Source organism: Drosophila mauritiana, chromosome 3L, assembly GCF_004382145.1.
Source record: "Drosophila mauritiana strain mau12 chromosome 3L, ASM438214v1, whole genome shotgun sequence".
NCBI lineage: Eukaryota > Metazoa > Arthropoda > Insecta > Diptera > Drosophilidae > Drosophila > Drosophila mauritiana.
Genome location: NC_046669.1, coordinates 11,790,481 through 11,815,892, shown reverse-complemented (window position 1 = coordinate 11,815,892; position 25,412 = coordinate 11,790,481). Strand labels below are relative to the sequence as shown.

General features: G+C 42.9%; 5 protein-coding genes across 6 annotated transcripts; 3 read left to right on the top strand and 2 right to left on the bottom strand.

Annotated features, from left to right (window-relative positions):
* The first annotated feature begins 392 nt into the window (after nt 1–392).
* LOC117139992 (opsin, ultraviolet-sensitive) lies at nt 393–3,972 on the top strand. Its single transcript, XM_033302702.1, has 3 exons — nt 393–646; nt 1,225–1,550; nt 1,918–3,972. The coding sequence occupies exons 1-3, from the start codon at nt 414–416 to the stop codon at nt 2,808–2,810; spliced, it is 1,452 nt and encodes a 483-aa protein (XP_033158593.1). The 5' UTR covers nt 393–413; the 3' UTR covers nt 2,811–3,972.
* Nucleotides 3,973–4,988: 1,016 nt separating this feature from the next.
* LOC117139264 lies at nt 4,989–12,080 on the top strand. The gene is made up of 3 exons (XM_033301484.1): nt 4,989–5,272; nt 9,440–9,965; nt 10,753–12,080. The coding sequence occupies exons 2-3, from the start codon at nt 9,531–9,533 to the stop codon at nt 11,110–11,112; spliced, it is 795 nt and encodes a 264-aa protein (XP_033157375.1). The 5' UTR covers nt 4,989–5,272; nt 9,440–9,530; the 3' UTR covers nt 11,113–12,080.
* Nucleotides 12,081–12,750: 670 nt separating this feature from the next.
* On the bottom strand, nt 12,751–22,577 carry LOC117139262 (neurexin-4). Of its 2 annotated transcripts, none has more exons than XM_033301481.1 (12): nt 22,134–22,577; nt 20,163–20,279; nt 17,074–17,270; nt 16,771–16,912; nt 15,531–16,709; nt 15,341–15,466; nt 14,935–15,138; nt 13,946–14,875; nt 13,707–13,886; nt 13,299–13,643; nt 13,100–13,237; nt 12,751–13,040 (listed from the first exon to the last, which is right to left on the bottom strand). In XM_033301481.1, exons 1-12 carry the CDS (start codon nt 22,237–22,239, stop codon nt 12,850–12,852), a joined length of 3,855 nt encoding a protein of 1,284 aa, XP_033157372.1. In that variant the 5' UTR covers nt 22,240–22,577; the 3' UTR covers nt 12,751–12,849. The 2 variants fall into 2 exon arrangements, with proteins under 2 accessions (XP_033157372.1, XP_033157371.1); XM_033301480.1 differs by lacking the exon at nt 17,074–17,270 and adding an exon at nt 17,695–17,891 and having other exon boundaries at nt 22,134–22,576.
* Nucleotides 18,762–19,934, bottom strand: LOC117139263 (L-aminoadipate-semialdehyde dehydrogenase-phosphopantetheinyl transferase). Its single transcript, XM_033301483.1, has one exon. It carries the CDS (start codon nt 19,724–19,726, stop codon nt 18,854–18,856), a length of 873 nt encoding a protein of 290 aa, XP_033157374.1. The 5' UTR covers nt 19,727–19,934; the 3' UTR covers nt 18,762–18,853.
* Nucleotides 22,578–22,980: 403 nt separating the features above from the next.
* Nucleotides 22,981–25,391, top strand: LOC117139801 (eukaryotic translation initiation factor 3 subunit L). The gene is made up of 4 exons (XM_033302422.1): nt 22,981–23,130; nt 23,602–24,080; nt 24,135–25,107; nt 25,167–25,391. The coding sequence occupies exons 1-4, from the start codon at nt 23,098–23,100 to the stop codon at nt 25,299–25,301; spliced, it is 1,620 nt and encodes a 539-aa protein (XP_033158313.1). The 5' UTR covers nt 22,981–23,097; the 3' UTR covers nt 25,302–25,391.
* The last annotated feature ends 21 nt before the right edge of the window (nt 25,392–25,412 follow it).

Genomic DNA, 25,412 nt, shown 5'->3' with positions numbered 1-25,412 from the left:
TTTAAGCAGACCGCTCAAACTCAAACCGTGGGTGCTTAATTAAATAAGAGCATCGATTAAGTCAACTGTCTTTTTATCTGTCCCACTTTTAGGGTCACCCGGTGGACAGCTAATTGCAGCTAACCCCATTGGCATTTGGCAAACGGAAAATGCATCGTGACCGCTGCCACCACATTGCACCACTACCGCCAGCAGCATCAGCGCCACCACTTCCACCTCCAGCAGCAGCAGCAAGGGTATCCGCATCGCTGAAACCGAATCTGAAGGCATCCCAGTGGCGGCGACACACGGAATCCTTGCCAAATGCGGCCAAATGCGAGGCGCTGGCAAGTAAATAAGCGTAATCCTTTGCGGGCACGTACCACCACTACCTCCTGTTCGGAGTAGCTCGTAAATATTTGGCCAAGTCAGTCATGGAGGCCATCATCATGACGACCCTGCCCAACCTGACAACGGATGCTGGTGACAGCAGCTTCTGGCTAACCGGTGCCCTCTCGCTCTCCGAGATGTTGGCCAACTCGAGCCACGGCCATTCCACTGGGAGCACAACCTCGTCGGCTGGGAGTTCGGCCACCGAATCATCCGCTGTGAATGTGGGCAAGGACCACGACAAGCACGTGAATGACAGCGTTTCCACGGGTCTAAGGTGAATGCATGTGCCTAGGCTTTTCCATTTCCACGGCAACACACACACACACACAGATTCCATCAAGCTCATGAATGCGGGCTCAACAAGTCATCGCGATAAGCTGAGCTTCATTTTCCAGGAGATGCATTCAAGTAATGTGCTTGGAATTCCACTACATATGTAACTAGCAAGTAGTAAAAGTAATCAGATTACTTAGAACAGTCAATACAATCCATTTAATACAAATGGATTAAAAGTAAGTATATAAACTAAAAGAGGAGGATCATCAGCTTGGGTACAAAATTTATAAGAATTTTGGCATATTAAGTTGCAAAAAGAATTCTAAAAATATTCAATACAATGTTTAATAGTTCTGAAACAATAAATTTAATAAAAATTATTTATTTATATTGTTTTAATATTTAATTCATAAATTTAAACATAAGTTACACTACTGCAAGGAGGAAAATATCATATGACTTTCATAAACATAGCTTAGAGCCATCTTAACAAAATTCCGAATTCATTGAAATAAATTTGAATTGAATAAGTGACCAAGTGATAAATTGATACATTCGCTTTTCCCATTTCCCCAGCAATTACAGTAATTACCCCAGCTACATTCACTACAGGGACAAGTACGACCTGAGCTACATTGCCAAGGTGAATCCCTTTTGGCTGCAGTTCGAGCCACCTAAGTCGAGCACCTTCCTGGTTATGGCCGCCCTGTATTGCCTGATTTCGGTGGTGGGATGTGTGGGCAATGCGTTCGTCATCTTTATGTTTGCCAACCGCAAATCTCTGCGGACTCCTGCCAATATCCTGGTAATGAATCTGGCCATCTGCGACTTTCTGATGCTCATCAAATGCCCGATTGCCATATACAATAACATCAAAGAGGGTCCAGCTTTAGGAGACATTGGTAAGCTAAAAACTTGGGAAAATAACTAACTAAATATTTATATAAATAAAATTTATTCAAAAATATCAAAAATCTATCAACAAAAGCAATCTACATAATAAATAATATTAAATTGGCTCCAAAATTCCTTGGACTGATTTCTGCTGTTTCTTGCAGAAATTCAATACCATATTTGTGCGATTCTCTTTCACCGAAAGCAATTAATAGAATTTAAATGAAACAATAAATGTTAAATTTGTAGCCTACACATCTTGGTTTATGAAAAACATATTCCAGAATGTACAGGCTATTAAAATTTCAGCAAGCCTTTTGTTTGCCTTGCAACCACAAAATGGGGTTCATTAAAAATCCCACTGACTTTCCACAGCCTGTCGCCTCTATGGATTTGTGGGTGGCCTAAGTGGCACCTGTGCCATCGGTACCCTCACCGCCATCGCCCTGGATCGGTACAATGTGGTGGTGCATCCACTGCAGCCGCTGAGACGCTGCTCCCGCCTGCGATCCTATCTGATCATCCTGCTGATCTGGTGCTACAGCTTCCTGTTCGCCGTGATGCCGGCCCTGGACATAGGACTATCTGTCTATGTGCCAGAGGGCTTCCTCACCACCTGCAGCTTCGATTATCTGAACAAGGAGACGCCAGCTCGCATTTTCATGGCACTGTTCTTTGTGGCTGCCTACTGCATCCCACTGACCTCCATTGTGTACTCCTACTTCTATATACTGAAGGTGGTCTTCACGGCGAGTCGCATACAATCGAACAAGGACAAGGCCAAGACGGAGCAGAAGTTGGCCTTCATTGTGGCGGCCATCATTGGTTTGTGGTTCCTGGCCTGGTCACCGTACGCCATCGTTGCCATGATGGGTGTCTTCGGCCTGGAGAGGCACATAACGCCACTGGGATCGATGATACCCGCGCTCTTCTGCAAGACAGCTGCCTGCGTGGATCCCTACCTGTATGCGGCCACCCATCCGCGGTTTCGTGTCGAGGTGCGAATGCTCTTCTACGGACGCGGAGTGCTGCGCAGGGTCTCCACGACCAGGTCATCGTACATGACCCGATCACGATCGTCGTTCACCCACCGATTGAGGACGAGCACCACCGGTGAGGGTGGAATGGGTGATCATCGCATGGAGAACTATCTAATGAACAACAATCTGATGATGGTGCCCGAGGAGACGGAGGAGAACGAGGAGATCGTCGTGGTGGCCGAGATCAACAATTCGGTTAGCAGCGTCATGGAACAGAGTAAGTTCTGAAGGATGACGATTGTGCCAGTGAAGAGAACGAAAATCCGGTCAATCTGTTACGAACCTACTAACATAACCATTTTTAATTAGTTTTAAGTTTAGTACAGATATAATATTATATAATTTGAAAATGAGTCAAACTTATGATCACGATGATACTGAAAACTTGGCTTGGAAAAGCTGAAACTCGCCTGCTTGATTTCCATTTTCTTCCAATTGAAAATTTCAATTTTGTTTTGCCCAGGTAATTTAGAAAAAACCTTTCCTATCTCAAAAACTAAACTGTTCGCTGTTAATTGAAAATGTTTGTGCACTGCACTGCAAGGCATATCAAAATGGAAGCTATTAATAATCGCAAATTGAATGGATCGACTCAAGTTTCATTGTTGGACTAAACTAATTTGTATGTAGAAATAATAGACCGAACTGAAATCAGCAATGGCAGCAAAGTAATTTCGCTCGGCAATGATATATGCCAATGGGATTGTTCATCTCTGACTGAATGCGTTGTCATTGATGGGCCTACAATTGAAATGAAAATGAAAATAATAATAATAATAATAAATAGAAATGAAGCAGGGAAATCCGCCGAGCAGTGGGAAATTGACAAGGCACAACGACGACACAGTGGTGATAGTAAACATATTTAATGAGCTTATGTGATGTTTAGACAGGGGCAGTAGGCGATCGGAGCAGGGAATGGATTAGTTAGTCGATATATATACACACATATGTATAAGACATCGGAGGATAGCAGGCCTATTAGAGAGGCGGGGCCGAAATTAGTACAAAGATAGTGGGTGGCGTGGTTAGGGGCCGAGGTGGAAATTCAATAGGCAGATTAGACATAATTTCAGGGAAAGTCACTCGGACCCAAGGTCAAGCCGTGGTATTGGATGTGCAGATTGTTTGCATTGTAGTTTAATATTGGGATAACTCACAAGCAAAGCAGCCTGCGGACATCTTGTATTTCTGAAATGGAGCATTGTGATGGCCCCCATTCAAAAGTTATTGACAACTTAAGCTAATTGCGTTTATGTCTCGATGTCTAATCCGATGGTTCTCTTAGTATCTTATAGGTATACTACATAGATTGTATACAATGTCTACTCTAAAGAATCTAACTAAGCAAACGACTTTGATAAAGTCAACGAGTACTTGTACCTGTAAGAAATGTAAGAACAACAAAAAAAAAGAAAAACACGAAAGTGCTAGTAAGCCAAATATATAACGAATTTATACTCTTGATACTTAGCCGTATCATTTTATATACATATGTATGTACATGTATATCGGGGATAACTGGCCACAATGGGCCATAGAACAATGGTGGCCCCAGTTGAATAAGTCTCGGGCAGCATTTTAATTACTAGAACACAAATTGAAGCCATTGTTGCGACAAACTTGTATATTTCCTTCACTACGTGAACGAACAATGGACCCTGCTATTTGTAATTGTGCTCAAAATGAAATTGCAGAAAAATACTTACTAAGACGACACGGAGTGGGGATAAACAAAGAGAGAGCGGGGGAAAAACCATTTAATTAGCATATTTAAAATGCACTTTGACATCAATTTTGTGTGTGCATTGTGTGTGTGTGCGTGTTTCACTTAAGCAGCTTGTATTCAAATTAGTTTAAGTCAGTAATTGTTTGACATGCAGTACCTATGGTTTTTGTTATGGCGGTAAATGTTAAAAATCCAAGCAACTCGAAATAAATGTGCAAAAACTTTAAAACCTTAACTCTTTTTTAAGCCATGCCAACAGGTGTTAAAAGAACGAAAGTAGTTCTGACCAAATGGTAAGTATAAAAAGTAAATAAATATTGGGTTTGTATGAATGGACGATCCACGTGAGTGCATTGCCATTTTTTTTGCTGGCAGCTGATAATGCAATGAGCGGCCACGTTGCGTATACTTAATGTGCAACGAACGAAGAAGCCGCATCATTTCCCACTATTTTCAGCGCACCTTTTTGGCCAAGAGAGAGAGAGAGCGCAGCTGCGAACGAGAGAGAGCGCGCGAGCCAGCCGGCTACAGTGCGCGACATTCGTGCAGCTCTGGGGCCTGCGGAAAACTCTCGTCAGCTGAGAGCTTTCCCCCTATTTTCTGGTCGGGAAACATTGGCCAGACAACGACGCCGGCGCCGGCTGCAAAGACAAGAGCAAAATTTCACACGCAGCATAACAATAATTTCAGTCGCGTTTTTCACGACCTGCCCGCGGTTGTTGTTTCAACAAAGTTTTCCTTCTTTTCTTCCAAACAACAAAAAGAAAAACACACACACACAAATAAAACATTAAATCGGGGAATTGTTTAAACAATCGTGTGATAAACGTATACACATATCGCTGAAAGTGTTCCACTTGCTGGCTGGGAAAGTGTGGAAAAGTCGGAAAAGCCGGCGGAATAAAGGGATAACGAGTGCCAGCATCCCGGCGAACCAAGCCCAAGGAACTTTCAACATTAGGTTCGGTTCGCTTTTATGTACACATTCTAGCGCTTTGGCTAATTGTATTTCGATTTTTCACTACTTTTTCACACCGGAAAGAGCCCCTACTTCCGTTTTGCCACTGTATTTCACTGTATTTGTTCGATTGCATTTCCATCTATTCCTTGTAATTCGTACTAATTCGTAGCATGTGTGTGTGTGTTCGCCTGATGCCCAAATAAATATTGACTAAACAAACTGCAGGCGGGCGATGTTGCTTCTTGCGATTTATCTCAGTGCACAGCCAGCCAGCCACCCACATCGTTTACAAGGCAGCCTGAAGGCATGCACACTAGCAGGCGGAGATACACTGCGAAAAAATCAGCATGCTATAACTAAAAATTAAAAAATTACAGTCGGATATGATAAAATAAAGCAGATCAAAACTAACTCTTATGAGAACTACTGCAAAATTGATTTATTGTACCAAAAACAATATGCAGTTTCAAATTAAGTTTAAGAGTTATGTTTTTTAGCTTTTTGCTTTTAATATTTATTTAAGAAGGTTATGCTGCTTTAACAACGCTATAAATACCTAAAAAATATGCAATCTTTTTAATATTATTTTTTAATATTAATATTATTTCTTTATTTCATTATTTAGAATTCATTTGCCCATTTTGATTATTTTTGAATAACTTTTTCTCGATGTTATCACATTTATGTTGCTCAACTTGAACTATTTTGAAAGCAATTCTAGTTCAATGACTTGTACGCAAAGCCATATATCTACTTTATTGATCTGAAATTTCTGTTTCTCGCCATGTAAACAATATGAAAATGCTCATGTCTCTGTGCTCACGTGTTTATGTGTTTATATATCCGTCTAGATACCAACAATTCCATTTCGAGTGTTGCGTGTTTACGACATTCGACTGCTTTGCATGCTCATCACTGGTTCGTTTATCACCGGCGATTGCAGCGGCTATTAGGGTCGTGTGCCTCTTCCAAACTGTATTCTCAAGTTTTGGGCTTCCTCACTTCCACCTCCATGACAAACGAACCACCAACATCCCGCCCCCGCCCCACCACAAACTTGGAGACTGGCAGACAAAGTGTCTGGTGTACTCCAACAAATGCCAACAACGAAAACATCAACAGCTGCAGCCCGAATGACAATTGAAAGGGACACAAATGAGCATGCAAAGAACGCCACTCGACTGCATAGACGCCTCTCTCTCTCCTGGCAGAGTGGGTGGGGGATATCCCACCCATCCACCCATCCATGCACCCAGACATTACTCATACGACGCGTTGCCCGTGCGACAAAATACTTGTACAACAATGCGGCTCAAGTGACGACGCGCCGCTGACTGTTGACAGCTTTAGCGTCACTCAGACCGACTTCGCTGGTTCTCCAGTTGGAATGCTTGTTGTTTCCACCGCCCAAGGTGTTGTTTACACACCCACAGCCTTTTCAAATAACTGTGAATGTGTGCACGCGATTTGAAAGGGGGCAACTATCCCGGATAATGCTCGTTCCGAATGGCAAGTGTTTGATTCAATCTTCTTTAATATGCAGTGAGAACATCGCTCAGAACTTCTATGCTGCCTCCAAGTACTTTTCCTACTTCAGTTTGTACCTAAAAAGGCAAGAATATGCTTTAAATAAATCATAAATTGACAGCATATAAAGCTTGCCCTAATTTATTCCCCCGCCGAATTCGATTAAAGTCCGAGTGAAAGTCCTCCATATAATAAAATAAATTTCGAGGGCTTTGCAAACACGCACACACGCACACGTAACATCTGAACAAACAGATTCACATAAATAAAATTCCCTCAAAATTAGTGCATATACTCAATTTATTTGCCACCGCATACATTAAATTTTGTGATTTGTCCCTAGCCAAAAATTGATATAATAGGAAATGAAAGTTGGCTCCTTCCGCATGAGTTCATACCTTTGACAAATCAAGGGTCTGCCCCGCACACTCGCCGCACTCACACACATTTATTCGCATTTATTCACTTTTATTCAGAGACTGTTTTCCTGACACATTTTGTTGGTCACTTCAGGAGTTGTGAGCGGAAGACCCGCATAAATTCAGAAGCAGCTGGCTGAAAGTTTTGGGTATTGTTTATACGATACAGGGAACGTTCTCCATTTGAAATTCATTTCGTATGCTGCACTGCGTGCCACTCCTATGCTCAGTCAAGTTTTCAATAAAATGCTACTGATTTCCAGCGTGACGTCATTCGTGCATGGTTGCTTCCATTTGGCATTGTTTTCTGCTTTTGTGGCGCAACAAAAGGCGAAAGCCAGGAGCCGAAAAGCATCGGCAATCAAAACAAATCGAAATAGTTTTTCCCTGGCAGCTGCTATATGTATTAATTAAGTTGAGGAGGAAACACCGTGCACTCGAGGTCTACTTATCCTATGCTATGAGTGCCCTACAGGCACAAGGGGTATATTATTTATAAGCTCATCTAGAGATTTTGCAATCTTATGGCTTAATCTCACTCACAAGTATTAGCCATGAAACAGCAGTCAGGTGGTTTATTAGGTTTGTTAGTTGCAGGATTATGTTTCAATTTAATTTTATTAATTTATACAAATTTTTGTTTAACTTATTGTAATACTGAAACCATTCAGGACTGTCCTAAAAATAATTAACTAAAAAGATACAATTTAATATGTGTTTTATAGTTAGAGAATTTGAAAAATTCTTAAACATTCGTACATTTGCAAAAAGCTATAAAAGCAGTTGAAACCAAAGAAATAATAAAGCTTCTTTAGAAAATATACATTTATTAAATTATTAGTTTAATTTATTAAATTAAGAACTTAAATCTTAAGTATCTTAAGGATATGCCTTTTTTAGTCGCTTTATTCTTAATTATTTTTACACTTGATCTTAGAGAATCCTCTTAAGTTTTCATTCCCATAGGAACTATTTCACTGAAGGGGTATTTAAAACTTCGTATATATAAGCTGCCCCTATTTTATTCATTAGCACCCATCTCTTCTGGCTCAATTGCAGTTGCCCAGCGGCATGCCCACTATATGTACCCATGGCCCACTCTCCACCCATTCCCGCATCCCATTCAGCTGCCCATTGAGGAGCTGGCTCATCGTGTCCGTGCTAATGACTGCTCGCTTTGCCTTTTGATTTTTTGGCAGCCGTGCCACCGCTTGGAATGCCATTCAGCGTGCGTAGAGGCTGGCGTCCCTTGGCCGCCTGGTTGCCCCGCTCCTGGTGCACATGAATTTATAATTGCATCATTTTTGGACACGCCAATGTAGCCGAGGATGACATTCAGTCGGTCACTCGACTGCAGTTGCACTCGCTTTCGTATTCACATTCACATTCGCACTCACATTCGTATTCGCATTCGCAATCGCAGTTGTATGCAAATTGTGAATGCGAGTCCGCGAAAAGCCGTGTGTGGCAACTGGCAGGCCTTCTCGGGGAAAATTTCGGGGAAAATTGAAAAAGGCACACCGATGCACTGGGCGGCATATATTTCGTGCTGGGCGCCCCTTTTTTGTTTATTTTCATAACTATGCAAAACAGAAATAACACGCTGGCCAAAAGCGAAATATTGAAATATTTACAAATAAATACAAAGAATTCTTCCTTCTCTCGCAGATTATCAATTTAAAGCACATTCTTCTTTGTTAAAACTGACATTTAATAGTGGACTTGATGTTTTTGTTTGCGAACTATAATATTTTCTTGACTGCTTAACCATCTATAGGTGTTTATTAAAGTTATTTAAACAATAGTGAATTAATACGCGATTATTATACGATTATTGGCAATTAGATACTTAAATGCAATTCAAGTTGATTTTGAATGACTTGAAGTAAAATCCCATGTCTGTCAATTGAGTATTTGATACGCGAACAATGCATTGCAAAATTGAAATCCCCGTGAATTCGATTTACCAATAGATATAATTAGCTGATTTATAATTGTAATTAATTATAGCACAAGCTATAGAAAAAACTCTGAATGTATATTCCTTACAACCTACTAAAATGTCAGTACCACTTAAAATATTTAAATATTTGTAGAAATATTTTAGATGACTTAAATGCACTAATTCTGCTTAATTTTGCTTTGACCTGCACTTGTTAATATATAGTTTAACAATTAAACATTTATATTATTCACTTAGCAATTTATCCCTTTAAACCAGAACGCTATGACTCGCCAACTTTGAGGAGGAAAAACACGATTTGGGAACCAACATATCATTAGCCATTTAAAGTACGTAGTATTTTTGCAAGATGTTCGACATCACCTGGCTGCCCACCGCCTGCGGATCGCTGGCTCCGGCCCTCATCCCGCCAGCGCACATCGTCATACTGTGGTACTTCTGGGAGAACTACGCACGCTACGTGGACAGGCACTTCTGCACCTGCTCCTGCTGGGACACCGTCTTCAAGGGACCCTACGAGTCGGGCGTGGCCGCCTACAAGCACATGTACTTCAATGCCACGCCCAACAGCTTCAAGATGTGGATTCTGACCGTGTTCGCCGTGATTGCCCTGTACGAGTGCATCAAGAGGCTAATCGCCCTGATCCTCCAGCAGCGCGTGCGGTACTCCATGCTGCTGCTCTTCCTGCTCTCGATATTCTCGCATTACTATGCCTGGTGGGCGTACATCAACTACTACAACGATGACTACTACAATCAGTGGAACCACCAGCTCTTCTTCACGGTAAGTGAAGGACTAGAACACTGAAAAAAACGGTTGTCCATAACTGGAAAATTATATACAAGTAATAAGATATATCTTCAGGTATTTCACATTATGTGTTTGAATAGTACTGGTATAAATTTTGAAACAAATATTCTAAAAATGTATCTAAATGTTTCCGAACCAGATGGCCGGTAGTAAAAGCTAATTAGATATTTGAAAAGTTTTTCAACGTGTACCAGTTCAGATTGCAACTTACAAGTCAATGTCAAATATCGCAACTACGTGCCGTCATATGTTTGTGCCCTAAGCCATAACTGGCCATCCATAATTTATTGGGAAAGTTCGTCCTGCGCGAGTGCGCTCAAAACTTGCACAATATGCGCTCAAATTCGAACACTTTCCCGCACAATTTTCGCACTTTTCCCGCACCACCCATCACCCACCGCCCACCGCCCACCAGTCCAGTCCGCCCAAGTCTACATGGCCATATTCATGGAAATAGAAGTATGGCAGAGTAATAAGTTTCGAGAGCAAATCCATCCATCCGACCAAAGTTTTAATGAGTGGGCTGCCCTAAAAGTGCGAAATTAAAAAGGGCCAATCGCTAAAATTATACAGTCACGAGTTCGGGAAGAAATATAATTATATTTATTTTTTTTTTCATTTACCAGAAGCCCTAAACTAATTACTTTAATCAGAGTAATAATTATAGCTAAAGCACATCTATATCATCGTTCAGAAATATCAACTAACTAAATCCTTTCCCATCTTAAAGCTGCAATCTTTAATACTCCATTTCTTCCAGGTAACCGAGTTGTTCTCAACGGTGCTAGTGATGCACCTGGCCAACACCACCAACGTGGTCACGCCAAAGAAAGTCTTCTGCATCGTCGGCATCGCCCTGCTGCACATCCTGGCCAGCAGCTTTGATCAGTTCTTCATGAATGTGGTGCGCGGCGAGGGTTACGCCCACCAGATAGTACGGGACATTGGGTTCATGGTGCCTGATCTGCTCCAGCTCTTCGTCCCAGTTTGGCTGCTGCGACAGGCACGTCGCGAGTGCTATACCACGCGACCCTTCCACCGAGATCGGAAACTCCATCGGGATATTGTGATGATGCTGTGCCTGGTGTCGCTGCTCTTTGTCATCTGCACGGTTTTGTGAGAAAGGATCATGCTGGAGGTCTACGAGGAACGATACGGAAAGGTAGTGCCCATGCAGGATGCGGCTGTTCAGCTGCTGAATCGCTACCGGATGCTGGCCAGTGGAAATGTGCACAATTGAAGGTGATTGCTTTTTGGTACTGAACGGATTGTGGGTGGACAATAGCGGCACTTGCCACAGCAGTAAGTGTGGAATATCCTGTATTCCTGTAGAATTTCGTATTTTCATTTAACGTTTGTGATAGTTTTTATTTTCTGTTGAAACAAACTGAGCGGACGACGACCATATCGATAAGCATAATTATCAACCTACGATGGTACATAATCAATACAACAAACTGTAATCTTCCATTTAGAACCGTTGACCGATACCGATGTTAAGTGCATTATCATTATTAACCCATAGTTGAACTTAGGTACGATGTAGTGAAATCCATTCCTGGACATCCCGGGAACTTACGAGTAGAAGGGTATAGCACCCATAGTCACAACGATAGACAGTTATTACAGGCATGAACACATGTGTAGATTAGTTATGGAACAACGATGCCGATACTTAATATTGATAGTGGATTGTGGAAGTGGAAGTGGAGCGGAAGTGGAGACCCACCCAGTGTTATACTACCTTAACAAGTTACATGTGACTTAGACTGTTGTTAGATAATAACAATATTATACATGTTCATCGTGACAAACCAAAATATTCCAGTACATCTAGTAGATAAACCACAAACGAATAACAAATAACACAAAACCAAAATCGTAGTAATCAAAATTAGCGTTATACTATATTGTTACGATTGACTTGACATCAAGGAAATCAAAAACATGCAGATATTAATATTTGGAATAGCCTATACTTATACACATATATATATTTATATTTTAGTATACAAAATTATATTGAATAAACTTTAAGAGACTGAATATTCAGTAGTTTCCTTAGAGCGCCAAAAACGGTGAGTCCAACACAACCAATTTCAATTATTTGTAGTTCTCTTTTATTGAAAGATAAAAATTTTAATTTTTCATTGTCTCTTTTTTGTAGTTATATATATATTTTTTTATTGCTATATATATCTATATACACATGCTAATGTATATTTGAAAATTTCAAGTCAAGACATTCAAAATGCATTTTCCAAAAATACAATTTGTTTTTAATGCTTTGTGTTACTAAAGTAGCCGATTTTGTTTAGCCACAAAATGATTTTCATGTTCTTTTGTGTGTAAAGTAGAAGACATTTTTAAATTAAACGTAAAGCGAGAAAACATATTAAAAATAATGGAATGTTCGTTCTTACATACTCGCGCAATAGAAATACATAAAATAGGCGGCTTTTGGTGAGCTACTCCCGGGCAGCTCCCTTAAATAAGTTTTTAACTTAATTTTGCAAACAAAAAGTTCATAAAATTAACTAAAAATGGACGGTATTCTGTGATAGAAGAAATTTCATTAATGCCGTCAGACAGGACCAAAGAATAAAAAAAAATAATAATTGCAAAATGTAGCCAACCAATTATAAATCAAATCTTAGCATTCACTTGCGCAAAACAATTGGCAGTGCGTGGAAAAGTATTTTATGTCTGTAATACGTGGGTGAGCCTTTTCCGTGTCTGTTTGATTTTCACTTCGTTCTCATCTATTTTTTTTATCTTTTGGTGTGTCTGAGTGGTCGCTGTTGCGTGTCTAAGGCGATTTAAAAACGATTTATGTGCATATTCTTGCGACCTTGGTTTAGATAAAGATCTCTGTTCGCTTCCTGACTTGATGGCCAGTAGTTGAGTGCAGGACAGCATCGTCTGGATCGTCAGCTCCATCGGCGCCCTGATCCTCGTGCGTCAGGTAGTCGCCTTTGTGTCGGTGCAAATAGCGACCGATAAGGAAGAACATAAGGATCAGCAGCAGGAAGAGAATGACAAGCAGACCTGAAATTAAGTTTTGGATTACTAATTTGTTTCAAGTGGCAAATAATAGTTTCACTTACATGCCAGCAGCACAGAGTCCACTTCGTTGTATGCCTTGCGCAACTTCTCCTCATCCACCAAGGGTGGTGGCCTAGTCTCGATTTCAATGGGCGGATGCGTAACTGGCTCCACTCCGCAGAAGTCTTCTGTCAATTGAGCTGTAACATACGATTACGTTTAGATTGTACTACTAACTATTATTTAACAGCAACTACTTACTGCCCAAAGACTTGACATTCTTGGGAGGATTCTGCTGGAACATCAGCTTCAGTGGATAAATATCATCGAATTGAACTCGCGACACACAACCCACGAAGCCATCTGTCATAGATTCATTTTTGCCAATGTACATGTACTGGATATTGTTGAATTGAGCATCCGCTGAGGCCTTGATATCAAAGTTATACTCGACCGGCTCGTAGTTGTCGACCTTCAAAACCACTGTGGATCCACCATTCTTGCGCATGAAATGCATGTCGTGGTACTGACCCAGGCCAAAATGTTTTTTGGGGAATATGATTTCCTGTCGCTCGAAACCGAAATCAAATACGCAACGCAAGTGGCCTGAAAGAAAACGAGTTGAATATGAAGTGGTTCACACTCAAAAGTGTATGCCAATCAATTTACCAGAATTCGATATTTGAATAGTTAAATATTCGCCAGTCAGGTTGGAAGAGAAGCCAAGCAGGAATCCCTTCGGAATGGTGGTGGTGAAACCGACGCGAATATTCTCGGCAATTGTGGAGCGGAAGGAACCCTCGAACTCGTAGCGAATAATCGAACTGGAGCGTAGGTTGACACCAATCTCTGCAATAAGTAAATGCAAATTGAATAAGATGCAATTACTGCAGTATCCAATTACCCACCATCTGCGCAAATAGGTCCTTTGAATGCGCTCCAACGGCAATCGCAGCTGTAGCCATCGTATCGCTCGATACAAGTGCCATTGTTTAGGCATGGATTTGATTCACAGCGACCCACGCAACCGGTGCTGATGCCGTACAATCCACGCTTGGAGTAATCCTTCAAGTCAACCATCTTTCCGTTCAGCAGCAGTGCACGAATGCATCCTACGTAACCATCGCGGTACTCAGTGGTGGCGCCAATCACCAGATCCGAAGTTAAGTGAAGGGCACGCACTGGACCTGGCGGCTCTCGAACCTCAGCCTTGATAGAACCATCAACCACCAGACGAGCCTCCTTCCTGTTGCGCTCGACACTCACCGTGTGCCAGTTGTTATCGTTCAGGTGATAGCTTGTGCCCACATTAACGCCCAGTGGACCACTTCCCGCCTGGTACTGGAATTGCAGTTTGTTGCCGCCATTGAGACTTAGCTTAATGTAATCTGTAGGTCCGGTAGCATGGAAGATCACAGAGTTCTCTTGTGTGGTGCGGAATTCCAGATAAATATCTCCGGAGTGACCCATATCGAATGGTGGTAAGTTAATAGAAGCATCGGCAATGCGGAAGGTCACCACATTACTGAACAGATCATCGCCCTCACAGCGCAGCGGTCCCAGAGTATAGCGACCCATTTTCTCGTCCAAGGGCGTTCCAGTGTCGCCAAACTTCACAGCTCGCACGGGAAGGTACTCCTTCTCCCGGATATCACCACCATCCTCCATCCATTCCAGACTATTCGAATCGCAGTTGCACCACTTTGTGGGATCTTGACACTTGCCCAGGATTCCACACTCGCACTTACGAGATCCAGGAAGAGCACCAGCCCAATAGTCCATCGGTTGATTGTGGCGAGAGATCCACCAAGAGAAGGGACGGAAATTTCCGGCCTCAGCTGGATACAAAATTCCATTATAACTCTGAATCAACTCAAGGAATCGCATTACTACTCACATGGCGAGTTGAAGAGTCGAGAGGAGCGGCAGGAGTAGCTCAGGCGCTGCCAGCAGCTATGAGAGCGATTCAACAGAGCTTCAATTTGCAGTTGGTTGGCATCGTACATGATGGACTGCTCAAAGGAGCCAGGCTCCTGGAAACCATCTACTGTTGTGGTGTGCTCTTGACTGTGACTGAGGGTGGTAATCACGCGTCCATCCGCTGCAAAAACATCAATCAATGTCATAAGTTTATAAAATTACACACTTTAAGGAGTATCCTACACATGTTTTAAACCATATAATATGTATGACATATTATAGATGATATAATAATTTGACTGATGGTAATTTTTCAACTTTCAATTTAAGGAATAAGCAAGGAAGCGTAGGAGTTCTATACAATTCAAGTGATATCTACTTACAGTAGAACTCGCAGGTCACTGGGAAAGGTTCCAGCGGACCACTGCCATCCACATCGAGATTCAAGTTCACACGCTGCTGCACATGCTGGACATTCTTGAGAGCCAAACAGGACAATGGATTGTTTGCTAAATAAGAAAATACAAATAATATGTAAAAACAAGATCGAGCTGAAAACATGTGAGAACTCACAAGTATGGCAAACGGCTCCGGCATAGCCAGTATGTCCGCAATCACAGAAGAACTCCCTGGAGTTTTGGTGACAAAGACCCTTATGCTGGCAAGGATTCGGGTTGCAGCGATCAATCATCTGGCAGGCATCGACGACGACATCATCGCCACAGCAAACCTCCTCGCCCTTCACCCAGTCCTGCGGTAATTTGTAGTTTCCATCCACCGAAATTAAGCGCATGCAACCGACAAATCCATTTTTGTCCTTTCCACCAGCAATATAGTACTGTGCTCCAGTAGCAACCTGCAGGCTCTTCGTCGTGGTCATCGGTCTCTGATCAATATTCAAAATCAAGCGATTCTTCTCGATGGATATAACGAACGAATGCCATTTGCCATCATTGAACTGATCGTCGTAGTTGTCCAGAATAATTCGCGCTTTGTCCTTGACCTTTAGATCGATCTTTACTTTTCCAAAGTCCAAAAAGACCTTTAGGTAACCTCCCGAATAGAAGTCGTGATGCAGCATTACTCCAGTTTCCTCGTAAGTGCGGAAATAGAAGGAGACGTTTAGACGCTGGGAGTTTTCATAACCCTTTAAACGGACGAACGACGATCGGGTAGTGAAGGTCACCGGATAAATCGGAGGCGAAGGACACGCGTAGATCGTGTTTACCCTAGTGAAGAGATATCCCTCTCCCAGCTCAGTGCTGTCTTTCATCACTCGAATAAAGTTGGTCGAATTGAAGTAGATGTTTTCTAAGCAGCCGGAGAAATTCTGTTGGACAATCAAGCCCTCCTGTACGTTGGGCACACCGCCTAGATACAGCTCCCGATTAAGATTTAGTCGCGTGAACTCCCCTTGAATGCGTCCTCGTACGATGACACGATCCACTGAGAAGATTATGTCCCTTTGATTCCTTGAGATCACAACATCATGCCACACATTGTCATCCAGCAGGCTGCCCACCGATAAGGAGGTCATCACCCGCGATCCCAAATCCAAATTCAGCACCATCTTGTTGTCCTTAAGCTGCAGGGCATAGTAATCCCCTTGTGTGCCACGCGAATACATCATCACTCCGTTGGCAAAGGCCGTCTTGAAGCGGAAGCGGATGGACTCCTTGGTGGAGGTGATGGGTTCCCGCCTCAGATCATAGCGCACCAAGCCAGTGCCATTAAAGTACAGGTTTTCAGAGACTGGAATAAAAGGTTTGGGATTAGAAACATAGCAATATCAAAGACTCCATTCAACACTTACTGTAATCGCAGCCGTAGAGCTCCACACGCATGGAAATACGATCGTGCCACCTGGTGGGATTGATCCTCACCCATTGGGCAATAATGGGCACCTCGAAGACGTTGTAGTGAATAGAGTTGCCATCGGAGTTGCCCTTGAACATCTATGATGGATACCATACATATATATTAATATTAAAATAATCAACAAACCAAAAAAGAGTAGTGCTAAGCTAGAGTCTGAAGCATTAATCCATCGCCATCCTTTAAGCCAGGATTAGTTGTGTTTCAAGTGTAGTCTTAGTTCTAGGATTAGTCACAGTACCTGCGGCTCGCTCGTGGGATTCACGTAGGAGCGCCAGAACTCGCCATCATCCGAATACTGGACAATGTACTCCGTCACGAACTCATCCGTATGCATGCGTCCCATGGTGGCGATCTTGCGCACCGTGCGCGGATCCCCCAGGTCGAGTGTTAGAAAGTGGTTATAGGTATTCTCGACCGGTGTCCAAGCAGCGTTACCTGCACAAGGTGCATTTACCAATCTAGTTAGTCGCAGTGTCAGAGTGTGGAGAAGTGTGTGGTTGTTTCGTAACAGAAGTAATCTACAGAACCATTAGCCAAATGAGTAACAAACGCATGCGGGACGAATTAAATCATAAAAAAAAAGAACCAAGCACAAAAGCAAGCAAAAGTGTTAATGAATTTATGTAAGGATAATCCGCTTTCGCAGATTCAGGGTTCACCCAACCACCATTGATTTTCACAGAGAAAAAAATTAATATGTATCCTCATCGATATGAAATATGAACGGGAAGTGTTTAATGGAAACATATAAATCCATACTAGTTTCTTTTCTGTGCAATAAACCACCACCAAAAGCGATCCATTCTCTCTAGGATTAGCGAAACACATTTCCAATTGTATGTGGAGATCAATTGTTTACCTTGACATTGCCGCCCGGCTCTTTATAGTCGGCAAACTCTAGATCGGTTATGCCATAGCTAATGGTGTACTCGGTGACGTACTCATTGCTATGTGGTCGTCCTTGCAGCGCGATGTGCGTCACGTTCCGCACCACGCCCAGGTCAATAATCAGACGCTGGTCGAAGTCCGAGTTCTTCGCGGACCACGAGGTGCCAGCTGGGGTTCGCAAATGGTCATGGGATGATGGGCAATAAAATAAAAATGATACAATTTAAACCAAAACAAAGGCAACATAAAATAAACCTAAAGTGGGGGGTAGCATACAACAAATGGGAATTCTACGCTCTATAATTGCCTAAAACTAAGGGGTTTAAAATTACGCTAAATCTGCAGCAGGGGGTGTTTTCAATTAATAAACCATAATTTAGGCGCGATTGCGATTGACAGCTGCAAGTGGTCGAAGTCCTTCAGCACAAGGATCAACCCCTGCCCAAAAATGTGAAAAAGGATTTGGGTAGCCCGAGGGTTGAGTTGGTGGTGTCAACACAAAATGGGAGAGTTCGCAAATGGTTAAGCATAAACAATTGCAGTCGTGTGCCATTGTTTTAATTGCTCAGCGCGCCAAATTGCAAGCAGGTGTGACAAAATAGTGTGAGAAAGTCCAGACTGCAGAGATTTCTCAGCGCACAATCCATTCCCCAATATTTTTATAAGTCGCATTCAAGTTGCCTTTGTCCGCCGTTGGCAACGTGCATATCAGCCAGCCATCGTGTTCCCATCGATAAAACTTTCGGCAATGCCAAAAATAATACAAATAAACGAGCCATTCAGTGCTACCCTTGCGGATGGTTATCCTTGTTGGCGCATAAATTCAACCAAAACCAATGTCTGGCCCCTGTCTGAGTCCCGTCCCGTTTACGGGTTCCTAAATTTCGGTTTATGGCCTTTTAAGCATATTTCCGGCTTCGTTTCGTAGCGTTTGTTTATCCAGTGCCAGGAAAACAAACGATTTTTTGTTGGGGTGTGAGCGCTGCGCAACATGACAACACAAGGATTACAAACTATTCCAAATCGGGCACACAACCATTGAGAAAATATAAATGCATGTTTATTCTAGGGATAACGATGTTTTTAGAAGCTACGTTTGCTTGGCTTAGTTTCCTTATATCTCTTAAACATCATGATCGCTTGTAGGGCTTAAGAAGAGCCTTATGGCAGTAGCTGATCACATCCTCCAGTTCCGAATCTTCATTCTTCACGAGCAGTTCCTCAACTTGAAGAAACTTGAACTTTCCATGCTCCTGTGGCACACAATTCCGGAATGCAATGGCCGCACAGTAGTCCTCCTGCAGTAAATGTTCCTCGAAATGCCAATTGTCCATGGGTTGGTCGTGGCAACGCAGGCTGGTACCGATCAGAGGGGAAACTTCCGTCTCCAAACTGCGAGTAGTGTCCACTGAAAAGCTGATCTTTTGCAGATCCACAGTGATGCCAACACCCAACTCCTTGACGTACGCCTCCTTGAGACACCAGTGGCGCATGAAGGCCTTCACCTGCTCCCGCTCATCATGGTGTGGTCTTCCAATATAACTCCATTCCTCGGTCGAAAACTTGCTCTTCATCAGGCGAAAGAATTCCGACAGCGACTTGCCACCACTGTACTCGATCTTCATGACATCTGCGCCGATTCCAAAGTCGGGATCACTAATCTCTCCCGCAATGCCCGCCAGAAGTACCAGGCTTCCCTGATGGGACACATTGAAGCTCAGAGGTGGCCCATCGTAGTCCTCCCCCTTCACCCAGTAGGGTTTACCCCTCACATCCCGGGCGAACTTCACTTCGGGCGGCGGCAATCCGCTGCACGTGCTCACATATTTTCGCATCAAAAGACGGCCTATTAGCGAGGACAGAAAGTCATCGATGAAGTGGAACTTCATGAGCCGAGCTCGTTCCTCCGGTTGAATTGAGGCCACCGCCTGGCTCAGTTGAGGTAGTGTGGGCCTCCAGCTGCCCAGGTCAAAGGCCCAGCGGGTGCAGATGTGTTTGCTCATTTCGATGCGTTTTGTAACTATCTAATTGCTTTTATAATCATTGTTTTCGGGGCCTTGCGCTTTGCGTTGTTTTTAATTCGCTATTGTGATGCAGTATGGCCAGAAGTGGAGAGGGTAAAAATCCCCAGCGATTACGCCTTATAAATATACTGCAAATATACTGCTCCACCAAATGCGGGTTGTTCCCATTTTCAATTTAAAAAATTGAGAAATAAATTAAAAAAATGGGATAACTATATGTGGCATTTACAAAAAACGATCTAATAAACGGTATATCTATAAAAATATGTACTTAAAATGATTCTATTAAAATAAAAACATATTATCCTATGAATTTTTGGCGCAGCATTTCGAAATAATAATTGCTAATGGAACAACTGAAAGGCAACTCAACTTTCGAACGAATAACTTTCAACTAAAAATCAATATTACTCACCGTTTAGTCGGGCTTTGTCGGGTCCTCTTTCCGTCAAGGATGATGTGGCCGTGAGGACGGCTCTTTCCATGAGCGGCTGGTTGCAATCGTAGTCGGAGAAATAGTCCGTGAAGGCGTCTGAAAGAGTGCAATATCGATCTATAAATATCCGGAATTCCATGACCCATATATGTACGAGTGTACATTGTTGGGCGAAAAAGTGAAACGCAAACTGTCACGGGCGCAATTAAAATTGAGATATGAAGAATCTGTTTGGATGGCGGCCAATAAGCTGAAGTACTTCAGCCGGGACATAATCATTGGCCTCCTTTTTATGGGCCCATAAAGAATGCCACATCTATAAGGCAGCAAGAAGTAAACAAATTGACTGATGGGTAAATATTTGCTATTTTATTTAAGAGTTCTTAGTTCTCTGTTTTCTGGGTAAATGAAGTCGTACAAGATCGATTGAATTTGCTTGTAATGAATAAATATCATATAAATAGAACCTATACAATTGAATCTTTAAATTTCACATGAAGACCGAAGGGAATTCCAATGAATTAAGACAATCAGCATTAAATTGGATATAACCAGATGTAATAAGTCGCTTTATTTGGAATATATTACTCTTAAACATGTATCTAGCTCGATGTATTAATAAAATATTTATCACTAGTTAGATATATTCCCTAATAAGCAGGTTCTACTGTTCCAAGAGGCAGATTCTTGTCTCATATTTGCATCATAATATTTTCCGTTGACGAGAGTCTTTTGGCCCCTAGAATCCGTGACAAAAGCGTGCGGATGTGGGGGCCAGGTCGTGTCGGAAATCCAGACAATTGCCCCTGTCTGCTGCAACCCCCAAGGAATTGTTTACAATGGGTGCAGCAGTAGCTCCTCCTAGGCAAACAGCACACTGGCATTTTCTTAGCGGAGTGGGGGAAAACAACCCTTGCGAGGTCATTCGGAGTTCGTGGGCACTTTAAGCTGACTTTGAGCGTTGGGTGGAGTGGTAAGAATCAACCTGATAAGCTCGAAAGGAAACCGAGGAAACACGCATGACAATCTTCTGGTAAATAACACAGGTATATAACCAGTTTGAACTACTTTTTCGCTACATAATTGCCCAATGGTGATTAGAAGGAAAACGAAATACATAGAATCTGGCTAATGTTCTAAATGAAACAAATATGACGAGGTCTGAAAGGCCATTTCCGTCCATCTGGGGGAAACTCGAAGTGCGAATGATGCTATTTTCGGGGCAATAAGAACCGAAATAAATTATGGAAATCGACCAAAGTCTGGGAGGATATATGTCGGCTGTCTGCTTTCGACGCTTCAAGGCGTGAAAGTGGCAAATTAATTGCGCGGCATTGTTTATTTTTAGTCATAAAAATGTTTGCATATCATCGATAGATTGTTTATTTTTCAAGATATGTGGAAATTTGTGGGGAAAAGCGCTTAAGTCTGTTGACATATGGAAGGATAATGATAAAATCACGTGTTTCACACAGCATCATCAATCAGCAGATGCTTCTTATTTGCCGCATGCGCATTTGAAAAGCCGGATAATAAAGGCAATCACAACTGGGGATGCAACCGGCAAATTTGGTCATTGCTCCCCCGGGAAGATTCATAAAAAGTCCGGAAATCGAGAATCTAAAGCCCCAATGTCTTTGCTCAAAACGAACGAGTAAAAAACGGGCGTTGTTAAGCGGCATTTTTGTTTTGCCACCGCTATTCGTAAGCAACCGTTTGATCGCTCTCCGCGCTCTCCCGTTCACTCCGAAACTCTCGCGATCGCAAAGAGCGAGTTAAAAAGCGAACAACGGGCCAAAGGAAAATGGAAGAGCGAGTCTTCAGCTTTGGGGAACACGCCCAAAAAGTTGGCTTACAAACAATCGACGTTTTATGTCACATATTGTTGGGAAAATCGAACCGAAAGGATCTGAATTCATGGTTTTTTCAATGGAATTCACTGGTTTTTACCTGCTTGCACCGATTTAATGCCATTATTGACCAGCAATAGGAGGCATAACAATCCAAACTGAAGCGAGGAAAATGCTGCTTTCGTATTGCTACTGGGCGGCCTCATCTTGGAGGCGGTTAATTAAACACTATCGCTTAGTAGATTTAATAACACATCTATATTCGATTTCCGAAGAAGTTTAACACCAAAATGCACTTTTCCGCTGGAAAAACCACCGTGAAAAGCTGATGATTTGTGGCAACGCGTCCGCGGTGTTAAAAACGTTGGACTGCACTTTACGATCCGCTTTAAATCGATTTTGAATTTATGTAATTTATCCACTGGGTGTACGGCTCCAGCAGATCACGCCCACTTCGGATGAGTTTCGTTTGAATTAAGAAAATAATTATCGCAACGCGGATGACACACGAACAGAATGCCTCGCTGCCAGAGTGACCATCACTCAAACGTGGCTAGATACCTAGGGAGTCACCAACTGGTAGCTTATCGCGTGAGCTAAGCTATCGTGTGATTAAGTATATCAAGTATTTACAAATTATTTAATTTAACTGCTACTATGAAATTAAATTTGGAGCCTAATAATAGCTTTCCGTTTACATTTATATTAATTCGATTTTCAAATTTTAGAGCTATGTAATATCATTGCAAAATTAATCATAAAAGCACAGTACTAAAAATGTAATGGCAAATAAGTCAAATCCACTCTAAAATATTTAAAACAGAATCTAGTTGTCTTATCTATCCAGAAATTCGAATTAAAATACATATTTTACAAAAAATTATTTAAAATACCAAATTGATAGGGGCTTGAAAGTATCGATAGTTCGGCTGCAGCATTATCGATAGTCGGTCACACTGTTTCGCCCTCTTTTCGCCAAAAATTTGTTGGCGTGTTGTCAATTTCCTAAGGATTTGATCGGTTTTTCGTTTTGTGTGTAACCCGGAAAGGATAAAACAGCGACAATGTACGGCGGAGACGAATACGCAACCAATTCGGTGAGTGCAACCAGCGAGCAATGATTCATTTTCGAGAAACCAATCCCCGGACTCCGCCGACAACATAACCCATCTTTTGTTGCCCTCGCACAAATACAAAACTCACTGTGATGATTTTAAGTCGTTTTACGACTTGGCATAGTTGGTGTTTAGATCATCATAGGCCATTACCCACTGGCAATCCGTGGCCAACCCCTTTGACAAGTTCCTTTGCTATTTGGAAACGGATCCTGCATTCCGGTTGAAGCTCCGGCGCCATGTGGTATATTATTGGTATCGGTGTGCACTTAATAGCTTTCTACCTTTTTGATTTGTGTGTACCCTTAGAAGGAGGAACATGAATATTCTATCCACAAATCCATCCACTTAAAGCGATTAACTATTTAATAGCTCATTTATGCAGAGAGTCGTAGATCTATATTTCCTGAAATTCCGCTTCCAAAAACTGATTGGGTTTTTTCCATATTACAGGAGTACTACGATGACTACGCCCATACCGGAGACCCGCAACTGGACATGGAGTACGAGAGGAACTACTACGCCGCCCGGATGCCGGACAACGTCAAGTACTTCCTGATCAACTTCTGCCAGGCGATCAAGGAGGGCAACTTGTACGACATCCAGAACATGTACGAGAACACGTTCCCGCAGATCAGCGACCACCACTTCGACAAGACTGCTTGGCCCGAGGAGCAGGAGGTGGCTGCTATCGTGGACAACGACAAGGTCTTCCTGATCTTATACAAGGAGTTGTACTATCGCCACATCCACGCACGCATCCCCGGTGGACCCAAGTTGGAGCAGAGGATTAACTCGTTCTTCAACTACTGCGACTTCTTCAACCTGATCATCTCGGCCCAGAACCCAGTGATGCTGGAGCTGCCCGACATCTGGCTGTGGGAGTTGGTGGATGAGTTCGTGTATCAGTTCCAGAACTTTGCGCAGTACCGGTATGTAGCTGTTTCTGCAGCCTGTGGGACTTGATTAACCTTCCGTTTTTGCAGCGCCCGCCTTACGGAGAAATCGCAGGATGAGATCCAGCAGCTGTGCGTGAACCACAGCAACGAGTGGAGCATTCTCTGCATCCTCAACGTTCTGCATTCCCTCGTGGACATCTCGAACATCAAGAAGCAGCTGGAGGCCATCTCGCAGGGCGTTGATCCCCAGACCGTGGCCGGTGACTTCGGCAAACTGTCCTTCTACAAGATGCTGGGATACTTCTCCCTCGTCGGACTGCTGCGCGTTCACTCGCTGCTGGGTGACTACTACCAGGCCATAAAGGTGTTGGAGCCCATTGAGATCCACAAGAAGTCCGCCTACTCGCACATCCCCGCCTGCCAAATCTCGACGTCGTACTATGTGGGCTTCGCCTACATGATGATGCGCCGCTATGCTGATGCCATTCGCACTTTCTCTGATATCCTCCTGTACATCCAGCGTACCAAGCAGCTGTACAGCACGCGTTCATACCAAAACGATCAAATCAACAAGCAGGCCGAGCAGATGTACCATCTTTTGGCCATCTGCCTGGTGCTCCATCCCCAGTGCATCGACGAGTCCATCCAGCAGGTGCTCAGGGAAAAGAACTACCACGACGCCATGTTTAAGATGCAGTGCGGTGATCTGGAGGTCTTCAAGTCCTTCTTTGTCTTCGCCTGCCCACGTTTCGTGAGCCCCTGCCCGCCAGCTGTAGATGCACCCATGGACGACTACGTCAAGGACCCGATGGAACACCAGTTGCTGGTTTTCATGGACGAGGTGCGCCAACAGAAGGATCTGCCCACAACGCGCTCGTATCTGAAGCTGTACACCACCCTGCCGCTGACCAAACTGGCATCTTTCATCGATCCCAACGCCAGCGAGGATGACGTGTCGAAGCTGCTGATCCGCCTGCTTTGCTTCAAGCACAAAATGCGCAACCTGGTGTGGAGCAAGGGACCCAGCGGCCTGGAGGGCACATTCAAGTCTGGCTCCGAGGTGAGTTTTACATGGAAAGATTCTGATGGTACATATAAAAATATACATTAATATTCTAGTTGGACTTCTACATCGACGACGACATGATTCACATAGCCGACACCAAGGTTTCACATCGGTATGGCGACTTCTTTGTGCGTAAAATCCTTAAGTTCAACGATCTGAATCGCAAACTGAAGAACATCAACATTTAAGCCGACTCCTTGTGACCCTTAATGATAAATTTAATATTCCATACTGGACCGATGTGTTTTGATATCAATAAAAATCGCTTTATGGGGGAATGTGCGTTGAATTAATACGTA